Consider the following 13,095-nt stretch of genomic DNA (forward strand, 5'->3'; position numbering starts at 1 on the left):
CTAAAGGAACCAGTACACACAATAAACAGTTATTTTAATTTCATTTATTCTTAACATTCATATAATAGTGTTATTAATTTGTATTTTCCAGCTTTAATGCAGGGGTCACTTATTTTATTGTACATGTATCGACACCAAATTAAAAAAATCCTGTTTGGTTCTTGTTTCGTGTCCTCAGTAAAGTCTATTTTAATTATTATATTCTTAATTTAAAATATAGTTCGTGTGAGATTACTCACATTTTGTAATATTATAAAATATTGGAAGTTTTAGTTATCTTGCATTTCCATCCTCAAGCAGCAGGTGGCAGCAGAGCGTGACAGGATGCCGCGGATGTTTTGTTTATCTTCTTCCTTATAGCCATTAGCTAACCTACATTCTTGCTGACTGCACATAATCCGAGTCAGCTGACAGTCGTTGTGTGTATCATGTTAGCAGTGGAATAATATTCTATCGGAATTCATTTGTAGCCTCGCTTGGCATTCATTATGTTTCCGAAGCCACGAAGAAAAGGAGGTTGTTAGCGATAGCAACTTAAATGCTAGTTCCTTGCTAGCCCGGGAAAGTGACAGAGTCCGGCGGCTTCTCTGGCGATAAATGTCGATTAAATGGCTAAAACCGAGTCGAGAAATGGACTGGACTTGCAGGGCAGCTCTGAGAAGATGACAGGCAATGGAAGTTCGGTGGATTCCAACCCCGAGGTGAACGGAAATGGAACAGCCGGAGAGACGCAGGTGGATAAATATGGATTCACTGGTGGAGCTCAGCAGCAAGTCTCGTAAGTTTTCTCTTGAGGATCGGATTCTTTTTTTAACGTTTCCAAACGAAGACGTTGACCATGAACTCTTAAGTGTGAGATATACTGTATATATTCAAACGAAACACATGTGTTTATGGTATCACTGTCTGACATTGTTTTCCAATAGTTTTCTTTAAAAAAAAGTTACAAAAACAAAATACTACCGAAAACATCAACTTTACCTTTTATCCCACTGTTGAAGCCAGTTACAAAAGCAGACTGTTTCCATTTAGTCTGATCTTAAATTAACTGTCTTTAGATATAATATTAAAAGTGTCTGTGTATATTACCTCTCAAATAGCTGCTGCATACCTTTCTTTATCCTTTAAATGTACATCTGATAACCTTTTTTTTAAAACCATGATCATAAACACAAGGAATGATAACAAACATTTCAAACAAACTTGTTATGCGTCTTCTCCTGTGACATAAAAATCACAAATTTTGAGCTACACACATATAAAAGCTCCAGTGTTTTTTGGAGCAGTTATGCAATAAATATAAACAGATGTTTTCTCTATAAAGCTGAAGGGAACTAAACTAGGACAAGGTCCTGTAACGCTTCCTGTTTTTCTGTTCTTGGCGACGGATGACAAGACTTTCACGGTTCAGCCTGATGCTCCGCTTCCTTTGGTAATGAGGAAATGATGAGCCTTTTCTGATGATGGGATCCTTCTGTCATAATGAAGGGCCAAAAAACGCCCTGTTGCTGTTTTTAGACCAAGCAAGTACAATGGACGGCAGTTTTCATTATCTGACCACTTTTGCTCTACAGAGCAGAAGAGGTTCCCACGGAAGTGCTGAGACATCGGGAGGCCAAATGGCTGGAGATGCTCAACAGCTGGGACAAGTGGATGGCCAAAAAACACAAGAAGGTGGAACTTGTTCTAATACTTTGGACCACCCACTGAAACGTTTACATTTGATAGTATTGATTTGTTATTATCAAAGTTATGAGAATGTGTGTGAAAAGAAAATATTAAATGTAATTGCTCAACATCTGTTTTATGAATGTGTGGATGATCAGGTGAAAGAGCGCTGTCAGAAGGGGATCCCTCCATCTTTGCGTGGCCGAGCATGGCTGTACCTCACCGGAGGCAAAGTGAAACGGGAGCAAAACCGGGGCAAGTTCCAGGTCAGATGTTTGTCTGTGTCTGTGTTTTAGTCAATATCATCAGTTTGACAAATGGGCTCAATTCGCCTCAGGAAAGATAATTTGCAGTGTCCTAGTTTAAAAAAAAATAAAGCTCTGGTGGTCTCTTCTGACTATGGCTGTCAACAAACTCCTTTTTAATTACAAAAGTTTTTTTTTTATCAGAGCACAACATGAATTGAATGATAATTATATTATTATTATTATATTTTTTTAGTAGTTCAGATTGTATGTTGCTAACTAACAGAGACTACTAGAGCAGAAAGTACCTCTTCCTGCCTTCAGACTAGTTGATTACACTATTTTAAATACCATGAATCTCATGTTATTCACATGCAAATCCTAGAATATAACCACTATAAATACCAGCCCTGACTAATGTAATTATGTTTCTTCTTCCTTGTTTCCTTTTAATGTTTGTGATAAGCAGCACAGTTCCTTAATATTTCGACTTTTTATTGCGGATAACAATAAAAAAAATCATAGATTATACTCAAGTCTACTTCTGCATCATACTCTCTGTAAATGTGGGGAACTACAAGGAATCCTGCTTTTGTGTGTTATAGGAACTGGTCGACCACCCAGGGGATCCAAAATGGGTGGATATCATTGAGAGGGACCTTCATAGACAATTTCCTTTTCATGAAATGTTTGCTGCAAGAGGAGGTCATGGGTAAGTTCTCTTAACTTTGTTGACTTTCTTACCGGTTTTGTGAGATTATAATAGTTGAGTCATATCTTATAATGAAGCCTAGAACGTGGTATTCGCCTTCAATATTTGTGCTTTCTGAGCTGTTGTATATTTTTTAATGTATTTAGGCAGCAAGACTTGTTCCGTATCCTGAAGGCTTACACTCTCCACCGACCTGAGGAGGGCTACTGTCAAGCCCAGGCACCGATCGCTGCTGTACTTCTCATGCACATGCCCGCTGAGGTAAAGCACAAACATACACTGAAGTCATGTGATTCAATACTTTTTTCAAATGTGTGATTCTCATTTTTCTCTCCAGGATGCTTTTTGGGTGCTCGTCCAGATCTGTGAGAAGTACCTGCCTGGATACTACAGCAGTGGACTGGTAAGGGTCAGAACTAAAACAATAACAAGTCAGAGAAGCTGGAAAACATTAACTTAAGCACGTGGGGTAAAAGCTGAAAGATTCCTTATAGTCGGCTTATCAGTTATTATCTATATCACAAACCTGCCGACGGACGTTATGACATTATGAGTGTTTTTCAATGAACTATTAATCTTGTAAATTCTCTTGGGGAAGATTTTATCTTTGTGCTGTTGAAGTAGTTCATCTTTTCACCTTTGTGTTCATGATTTCACTTCCCATACTGTCTAAACTTTACTGACAATAATTCCTTTCACGTGACTCGAGAAGTCTCTTGGTTCCTGCTTTTATATTGATCCTGCAGCTGTTACTTTCCAGTTACTTTTACAGTAGGTCTTTATTTTTGAAGCACTTTTACCATCTTGTTGTCCATAAAAGATGATGAGTTTCAGATATTTTGCAACGTGTACAGACAAATCAATGTTGGGTTTGAATCTAAATAGTTTTATTCCGTTAGTTTTGTCTTGTTAAATAATACAAAATAAAAACAGGAACTCACTTATTTATTTTAAAGTGAATGAACCTCATGACAGACTAGCTTATTGTGAAGCTGCAGGATAAATGATTACCAGTCAGAGCTTAATACCATAAAGTATAATCATTTCCCTTTTCGTTCTTTAACTGAGTGTTCTGTGGACTTGCTATAGGAGGCGATCCAGTTGGATGGCGAGATCCTGTACGCTCTCTTGAAACGCGTTTCTCCCGTTGCTCACCGTCACCTCAAGCAGCACAAGCTGGAGCCCATTTTGTACATGACGGAGTGGTTCATGTGTGCTTTCTCCCGCACCTTGCCCTGGTCGTCTGTGCTGCGCGTCTGGGACCTGTTTCTATGTGAAGGTAAACGGATATCAGTGGTTTCCAGATGAGTTAGAACTGCACGAATAAAGTACAAACTATCAATTTAAACATATTTATAGACTCCTTGAAAGAGTCTTAAAATTACTTGCTATTCTTCTCAAAACAGATTCCAGGTCCTTTAATGATATACTGAAATTGTCAGCTGTCTACAGATCAGTTTTAAGGGCTCCATATATAGTCAAAGGGCCGTTCTTGGCCCCAAGGCTGTACTTTGCGCAGGTCTGGGTCGGAGGAATGACTGGGCCTCGTTTATGTGTTTGCTGCCTCTGTGATCTGGATGTAGTTTGTTGTATTATATTTTCTTATTAAGGTCTTTTCAACAGTTAATTCAAGTACAATAATTCATGAAATGTATTATCTGCATGCTTCTTTTAAAGTACACCATTATCCATGGTTGAAAAATCTCTTTAAGCAGCGGATATTTCAAACAGAAGTCTGTTAAATATATTTTTACGGCACAACAAAAATCAAACCACCCTGAGCCACTTATCCATTCATCCTATATATTAACATGATCATCCAGCATTATATAGTTTTAAATCATAATAATAAAAATGCTAAAACAAGTTGTATTTTTTAGAATCACAAGCGATGGAAAGAAAGTAATTGGCGATGACGCTAAAGCAACCATTTTTATAACATGACAAATAAAAGAAAGTTAATTGAGATGGAGCTTAGAGACATTTCTAGTCCATCCTTAAAGTAGTTTTTAAGTTTCTTAATCAAAGAGTAGTTTCAGTTGTGATAATCTACAGGTGATCATGAACCACTCATGGAACATGGATGATCCGTTGTACTTCTCAGGCGTGAAGATCATCTTCAGAGTGGGCCTGGTTCTCCTGAAGTGCCTGCTGGGATCTCAGGAGAAGGTCAAGTCCCTCCCAGGCCTCTATGAAACAATGGAGCACCTCCGAGCGATTCCAGCACAGTACATGCAGGAGAGCTTCTTGGTGCACGAGGTGAGCAGCAGCAGCAGCTCCTGTGTCTCTTAAGTTGCCGCTCACACTTGAGTTCTGTGGACCAGGTGACGGAGCTGAAGGTGTCCGAGCGGGACATCGAGAAGGAACACCAGGCCCAGCTGCGACGCTGGAAAGAGACTCACGGGGAGCTTCGCTGCAAGTCTCCGGCCAGGATGCACGGGGCCAAAGCGGTGATCGCGGCCGAGCCTCACAGCAGGCAGGACCTGAGGGAGCTGCCTACCATCATCGTGGAGTCGCACCTCACTCATGTGACCGGCGGCGTCCCGCCCGAGGAGTCCAAAAGCAGGAGAAAGGCCAGAGAGAAGCGCCAGAAACAAACCATCCAGCCGCCCCAGAAGACAGATGGTCTTCACCCTCCTCCCACCGACCCCTCACCTCTTCTCCAGAACACCTCAGTTCAGGGATCTAAAGAAAGTCTGAGCAGTACAGAGCATGACACCTACCTGTAGGAGGGTAAGTGTCACGCACCCCCTCACCACAGTCTTCCCAGGTCACTTTGAACTCCAGTGCAATAGTGTTGTGTGAGAGAAAAGACAAACTTGTATGAAACAAACTACTGAAAATGGAAGACAAATCATTTATCTAAAAAAATCAGGAGGTGATGAGGAAGAATAACAAGAATAGCCTCTGTAGTTAATTATGTTTATATAAATTCATTTAGACTTCTGGTGATTAACACTAAGAATTTACATAATATAAGAATCAGATGTTAACTTCAAATAGACTTCAAACTACTGTTTTATTTTTTATAAAAGCCTCTCACCTGCCAATACGAACAGTATTTCCTTGCGTGAGACAAACTAGATGATTTTCAATGAAGGATTTAAAAGCCATAGAAACTGCTATTGATTTATAAATCGACATGTGTGTTCATAAAAAAGAAGTAAGCCAAAGATTATATTTATATGATTTGTATCCTAAAGCACAATCATTTTTTGTATTCAGGAACATTTTATATTTACCCTTTTGGAGAGTTTATTATTATATTTTTAGATGCTTCATAACATTAGGGTCAGATTTGACCATTTGTTACTTCAATCTTTTTTGCTTTTGAAGTCCAGCATTTTAGGAGTGAAAAAAAGGTGATATGAACATATTTGAGAGTCAAATGTGATCCTGGTCACATGTGATGTTGGACAGGGAAGAACAATAATCGGTCTGTTGAAGGAGAAATGGAAAGTCTTTGCTAGTTCTAGAGAACTAGACCAATAGTTTCTCCTCGAGCTGCAACACACGTGACAAAGTGATCATAATGGTTTGGCACTAAGTTTTTTTTTTTTTTTTGTTGAAATCTTTGAACTGGAAATGAAGTGACAGAATGTTGAAGGGAAATTTGCAAAGCTTTTTGTTAGTGTGCATATTTAGCTCAATATTTATAGATAGAAGGGAAAATAAGATCAATCAATCAATCCACCAATCGATCTCTGTAAACTATTTTTGTGATTAATGTCACTGTACATGAGATTAATCCCATTTTCTGTTCGTTTTTTTTAACACTATAGTGATGCTTCTTTATGTTTGTATCATGTTTATGTTTCAGTAAAGGATCCAGTTTGGCATTTGATTTAGTTGTTTGCACACAAGATGGCGCCACTGAGCCTCTTCAGGTCGAACTATGAGTCTAATGATTGAGTCAAATCTTTGTAAAGTTGTTTTTAAATAAAACTACTGAATCCTGTTGACTTTTGATGGACAACACGTTTTTATATTATCATGTTAAAAGGGATATTTTAGTGACCTGTAATGTGACTTTTCTGACACAAAAGTAAAACATGGAAATCTGTTTAACTAAAGAAATATAACAGTTATTTCAGTTTATCTTATTTAAAACAAAACTACTGCAGTACATTTTAGTGTGCTTTAAATGCATTTAAAATACAATCCAACATTTTTTTTGCCTCCAGGAAATCATTTTACGAAAGTGGCAAAATATATTCGAAATCAGTATATGAGATTACTCATCGTTGTACAATAATTTATGTAGGAATCGTTTTAAAGCATTTATAATCCAGATTGTTTATCTTTAATAATCCACAAATCTTAATTTTGACCGTTTTAATGCCTGTTTGTGGTCACTTCACTTTAATACAGCTGATTCTTTCCCACGTTTTCTGAACCACAAATCAAAAAAGAAATAACGTTTCAACATTGAACAAAGAAAAGGGTGAAAAATGCCACACAGAGCGACCAAGAGAAAAGTCCAATAATACTCCCTGTGTTATCACTCGGCGCCCCCCACTTCCTCAGACACCTGTTTCTCCGGGTCTTTCAGCTCTTTTAGGCATTTGCATGTCAAATGGAGCAACGGCATCCAAAGATCCCGAAGCAGGCTCCCGATGAATAGAATCTCCTGCTTTTCATGGACGCTTCTTCCTGCACTGACCTCAGCTGCAGGAGTACGAACGCCAAGAGGTGAACTCCCGAGTTATCTAACAAACCTGGCGACGACATGGAGGCGAGCGAACGTTGTAGAGAAGAACCCGACGCCTGGATCATCTGATCGTCTTTACACTAGTGCCTTATTTCATGGACCGAGTCTGGCAGGAACAACCTCTTGGGACTCGTAGTAGAGCTTCTTCTCTTCCTGTGTGAATCACGAAGGTGGAGAAACACATACTGAGATTTTTGTCCAGAAGAGTCCCTGACGTGTCCTTGGAAAGGGACTTCTCGTGGAACTGTGAGATAAGCTCTTTAAATTGTAAATAAACAAAAAAAAATGTTGAACTCTGACTGCTCCTTTTTTGTTGCTACCTTTTGTTTGACTCACAACACAATACTTCTCTCACATTTACAACCAAATATTTGCACTGATATAATCACTTCCCTCTTTCTTTTTAATCCTTACAGGTTTGATAAAAAAATTCCCAATTTCAGGAAAGTGTTTGTTCATTTTCTTTTTGTCTTAATTTATAGAAACGTCCTTGAAGAAATTGAACAGCTTCATTGGTATTTTGAAATCAAATACATTGATTTATTTATCTTGTTCAATTATTTTATTATGTACTGCCACCTCAAAAAAAAATCCTATGTTGTGTTTACAACGCTGGTAATAAAAGTTTCTGATGTGTCGCTTATCTTTGATGCAATACTTGTGTCAACCAGCAGGGGCAGAAGATTAAAATTGAAACGTGTCAAATTCTTAGTCACTATTCTACTGTTTAGTGTGTATATGATATTGTTCGCCATTCACCCTACCATTGACTACAAACATAAAGAAGAAAATCCTTCTGCACATCCCCTCACTATCCGTCAGCAGTATCATACACTGCTTCACCCTCTTTCTCCACAATTAACCCCCGCAGGTCTCCCCCCCGAGCTGCTGCTCCCCCTCCCAGATTAAAGTGGGTGTAATGGGAGACTGCTTTGTGGCTAATCTGTAGCAAAGAAGACGTGACCCAGACATACCCCCTGAACTGAGGTCTTTAAAAAGTGATCAACATAGTATGTACTTAAGTAGCACTTTTGCAGCAAGTTGTTGTGTGTATATATATCCATCTATGTATGTATAATAGATGTTTAAATATAGCTTGACACAAGTGTAGCTGATAATTTCAACTATAAAATGTATAAAAATGTTTTAAGAAAGTTGGTGTCAGTCGTTTATACTTTTGTATATTGAACCTGACGTGTCGTGAGATAAGATTTAATAAGACGATGATGTCGATTATCTCTGCAGTTCTTCATCACCGTCTGGTGCTGCTGCTGCAAGTGTGACAGCAGGTGTGGATCATCTAAGACCAGCTGACCAGCTGACCGTCCACCTCGACACCAACCCGAGTGACTCCAGGGCAGCAGGTAAGATTTCAGCTCTCGTTCTGTGGACCATCTGCTGGTCGTGTCGCACACAAGACTGGAAGTGAGTCCAGATTCGTGTTTCACAAGCACAAAGTCAAACTAAAACATGTTTTCAACATGTCCTTTACAAAGATAAAGATTCATATATTGTTTCATTCTATTAAAAAATGACAACATATGACATAACGACAATATATCTTGGATCATGTAGACTACTGACCTTGCAGTGAAGGTTTTTAGGAGCCACTCCATGAGGTCAAGGGAAAGGTGGTTCAAGGAGAGAAGAAGAACCTCATGAAAATACAGATACTCAATTAATTAATAATTAATGTCACATTTAAACCATATATATTACAGACAGAACGTCTGATCATTTTGTTAATTGTGAGAGGCAAAACCTGTCATGAAAATTCAGAAAGTTCCAATTTCTATGAAATATATACCATATTTTATACGTATGAATTAAGGATGAATTCCAGAATTTCAGCTCCTTTTTGTCATAATCCTCCTGGATGTAGTCTCTTCTCTCCTCCCCCTTTCTTTTTTTTATAATTTATTTGGTAATAAAGTTCTTCATGAATATATTCTTAATCTCAATATATATACATTCTAAATATATTCTAAATCCCACAATGCAATGTTTCATATACTGCTACATTATTTCAGAGACCACATGTGATTCTTTATTCATTGTATTATATCACAATGGTTTAATCTATTCTTCATGAAACATCATTTTTTTAAATACAAAAATCATTTAAAAAATGTAATCATGAAATAAAAATAATGTTTAAATATATATAAACTTGTGATGTTGTTCATTCTTTCTTGTGGAATTTTTTAAGTTAGAGTCGAAGTCCTCAAGTGCCCTCACACAGTAAAAGTCCAGGCCTTGCTGTGGAATATTCATTTTCCTTCTGGCATAACCAGTCAGCCTCATCTTTCCCTCTCCAAGTGTCCACAGCAGCGGCAGAATAACTCATAAAAGAAGTATATTCGAGTGTTCAGAGCTTTTCTTCTGACCTGGTGATCATTGTGATGTATTATGAGTTAAATATACTCAGACGACGGTACATTTTTGAGCTGCAAATAACTTTATAACCAGCATTGACGGCATGCAGACGAGCGGTTATTGTTGGCTCATCATTCCCACTGAAGTCTAAACTCTGATGTGTGTGAAGGGAAGGAGTTTATAGCTGCTGACTCAGCAAACCCTCAGATCTCTTCAGCTAATGTCCCAGGCCTTCATTCCTCTTTCAATGCATCGCAGCAGTGATTGTGGAAGCATCTGACGAGGCAGCAGATACGCATCGATATCTCATATCTTGGCAGGAGAAGAGCTGCTATTTTAAATCTTCCACAGGTGTGTGTGTGTAAGTCAAAACCCCACATGTGATGTGTGTTTATACGCCGGACTTGTTTACAGGGGGGTTGGGGGGGTTCAGTGGGCGGATGATCTCACAGAGCCATATGTGTGAAGCGTCTGGAAGATTATTGTTGAGCTCCACTAAAGCTTTTTGGTAACAAGGACTGAGGGTCTGCCTGTCGCCCCCAATCAGCCCCCGGCAGGATTAGACGGGCCAGAGGTCGGAGCCTCCAAACTGAAAATCTTTAGCGGCGGCGATAGTCACTCTCGCAATAAAAGAGCAAAGAGTCAGAATGTGATTAATTCTCTGAAACTTTAACTGATCCATCAATTTTGTTGTGAAACGTTAGGAAGAGTCTAGTGTGAGATAAACACAATTAGCTACAATCAGTTGTGGATAGTTTCATTTTCAACAATAATTTTCAATAATAATGTGCATATATCATATTTTACTTTTATCTTTTTGTCTTATATATTCTTTTTAATTTAAATCTAATTTATTCATCCATTTGTACTTCTGTTGACAGTGTAGAATGAATAAAATCACGATTAAATGAGATTAAAAAATCACAATAAAATTAAATAAAACAAGAAGCTCGTACATTAACGTTGGCATATAAAAAATGAAACAATATAAAACAATTTAATTACTTAAACAAAATAAAAGACATGTATATAAAAGGGAAATAATAGAATTATGCGAAATAATTCATTTAATTAAACAAGAGACTTAAACATAAAAGTTGTCATATAAAATAATTACATTGAATTATTAATACATTAATTTGATTAACATTCAATTAAATTAAATAAGAGACACATACTTTAAAGTAGCTATATAAAAATGAAATAATAAAATAAAATAATACAATAACATTAAATAAGAGACCTATACATTAAAGTGGATTTAAAAAAAGAAAAAATAATGTTTTAATTTTAATTAATTAAGTAACATTAAATCAATTTAAAAACATAAATAAATGCATATAATTAATCTAGATCTGTCAGCAGATGGTTAGAACAAGTTCTGGTTTGTTCACAAAGTATCAATATATTTTTTTATTTGATTTATTTGTAAGCAAATATTATTTATTGTAACTTTTGATTTATTTTATTTGAGCTCCTTTTCTAAGGCTTGTGTTGTCTCTGGGTCAAGGTGACCCGAATGTAATTAAGCAAGTTAAGGTTATTTGTAATCAGTTTGTGGTATCCCTTAAACACATTTGTTTTCGGGCCTTCAGGTCACCTTGACCCTGAGATAAAACAAGGGCGAATCTGAGTATACTTGCATATGAATAATTAAATACAAAAAATTCAAACAATAAATATTTTCATTGTTTCCTATTTATTCTTCCTTTTTGTAAGAATTTATAATCCAGTTACAATCTTGATGTTTGCCTTTACTCTGGTCACCGGGAAAAGAAAGTTGAAGATCATTGTTTGACCGTCATCTTTGTCTGCTGTTAATCTCTCTTACTTCTAAAGACCAAAGGATTTGGAAAAATACTTGAGCGGTGCATGTGTGTGTCAGGATGCAGTGGACGAGGTCGAAGGTCGTACAGATGCTCCGTCAATGGACATGAAGCAGGAAGTGTGTGGGTTCTTTAATGGTTTTCCTCAGGATAACAGTAGCTGCTCACGTTGACCACGACCGGTGTCTCTGGCTACTCTGGTTATGATTCGTCATGCAGGGAAAGATGGTGAGAACCTGTGTGACCCCAGCAGAGCGTCACCTCGTCTCACGTGCACGAATCATGCACGTGCCATTGTTCTTATTTCTGCTCCTTCACGTCTTCATTTGATCTCGCAGTTATTTGTTTATCTGTGCTGGAGAGCCGTGCTCCCTCCTGACCGGTCCAGAATGTGTCCGTCTGACGTGTCCCTTCAGCGCGGCAGAGATCCTGGACCTTGTATGGTCCACGTGCCACATTCTGATCCTGGACTGTCACAGATTTACACCGACTGTAATACTCAGCTCGGTAGGGAAGGTAGAATGAACCCGAGTCAACTCGGGTCACGAAGCTCACCTCCATGAGTGGGATTCAGGGACTCAAGTGCTGCCGTGGAACTGTAGACTTTTCTTTTAAAGGACCCCCTCAGATGTGGAGGATTCAACGTTTTAAAATAAAGTCAGACTGACCAGTTCAACTCACTTTTATACGAGCGTTTCCTGATGTCTGAACGCTCAACATCGTCACCTTTTTTTTGAACACAGGGAACCGATTTGATGTTGACATTATTTTCACAGACAAACAGTACAAACAAATGAACATCACAGGCAAAAAAACAACTACCTTAACTGTATGAATTGCTGAACCAGCAACTGCTTTCTCTGTAACTACATGGTCTCCTTTTTGGGTTTGTGTTTCAGCCATTTTTTCACTTTTTTACTGGTTTATTCTCGAGTAATCTTGACTGAAACAAGAGTCTTGACGGGTCAAGTGTCACAGACTAATGTTACTTCAGAGAAAATATTTGAAATGTACTCCGGTGACAAACGCCTCTCGCACCGGTAACAGGACCACTGCTCTAGCACAAGGTTAGGTAGAACTTTATTGATCTCTCAGGAGGTCTCCTTCAGAAAATTGTTTAAGTTACAATTGTTACAAGTCTTTATCAACAAGAATGTTTGGTTTTCTGAACTTAAACGTTCTTAAACTACGATGATACATGGAGTAGAAGGCCTGACAATTGGATTATTTTTTTTTGGGTGGACTTTAAAAAAAAGCACAACATCTCTTGTGAAAGTAAACTGACGGTTAAAGTCACAACTTCCCACGTGCTTTTACAAGAGCAATAGTTAAAGCACTTTTGGTCGTCGTCAACTGTAGTAAAGTGGTTACAAGACATTTGGTATCAAGATGGGCGTGAAATATTTTGAATTTATTGAATACTAACACCTCGGTGTTCTCTTTGAATCCTCAAAAATGTGTCAGAATTAATTGAAATCCATACTTTTTTAGTCATAGTTACTGAGAAAACGGATTGTTTTTCCGTGTTTGGAAACTCCCACATAGATTCAGCATCTA

At 37.9% G+C, this 13,095-nt stretch overlaps 1 protein-coding gene across 1 annotated transcript; it reads left to right on the forward strand.

Moving 5' to 3' along the window:
* The first annotated feature begins 370 nt into the window (after nucleotides 1-370).
* Nucleotides 371-6,584, forward strand: LOC148079593 (TBC1 domain family member 10A-like). The gene is made up of 9 exons (XM_087791214.1): nucleotides 371-778; nucleotides 1,575-1,674; nucleotides 1,827-1,934; nucleotides 2,519-2,625; nucleotides 2,772-2,886; nucleotides 2,963-3,028; nucleotides 3,715-3,904; nucleotides 4,730-4,884; nucleotides 4,950-6,584. Exons 1-9 carry the CDS (start codon nucleotides 609-611, stop codon nucleotides 5,352-5,354), a joined length of 1,416 nt encoding a protein of 471 aa, XP_087647340.1. The 5' UTR covers nucleotides 371-608; the 3' UTR covers nucleotides 5,355-6,584.
* The last annotated feature ends 6,511 nt before the right edge of the window (nucleotides 6,585-13,095 follow it).

Source organism: Callionymus lyra, chromosome 5, assembly GCF_982586985.1.
Source record: "Callionymus lyra chromosome 5, fCalLyr1.hap1.1, whole genome shotgun sequence".
Taxonomy (NCBI): Eukaryota; Metazoa; Chordata; class Actinopteri; order Syngnathiformes; family Callionymidae; genus Callionymus; species Callionymus lyra.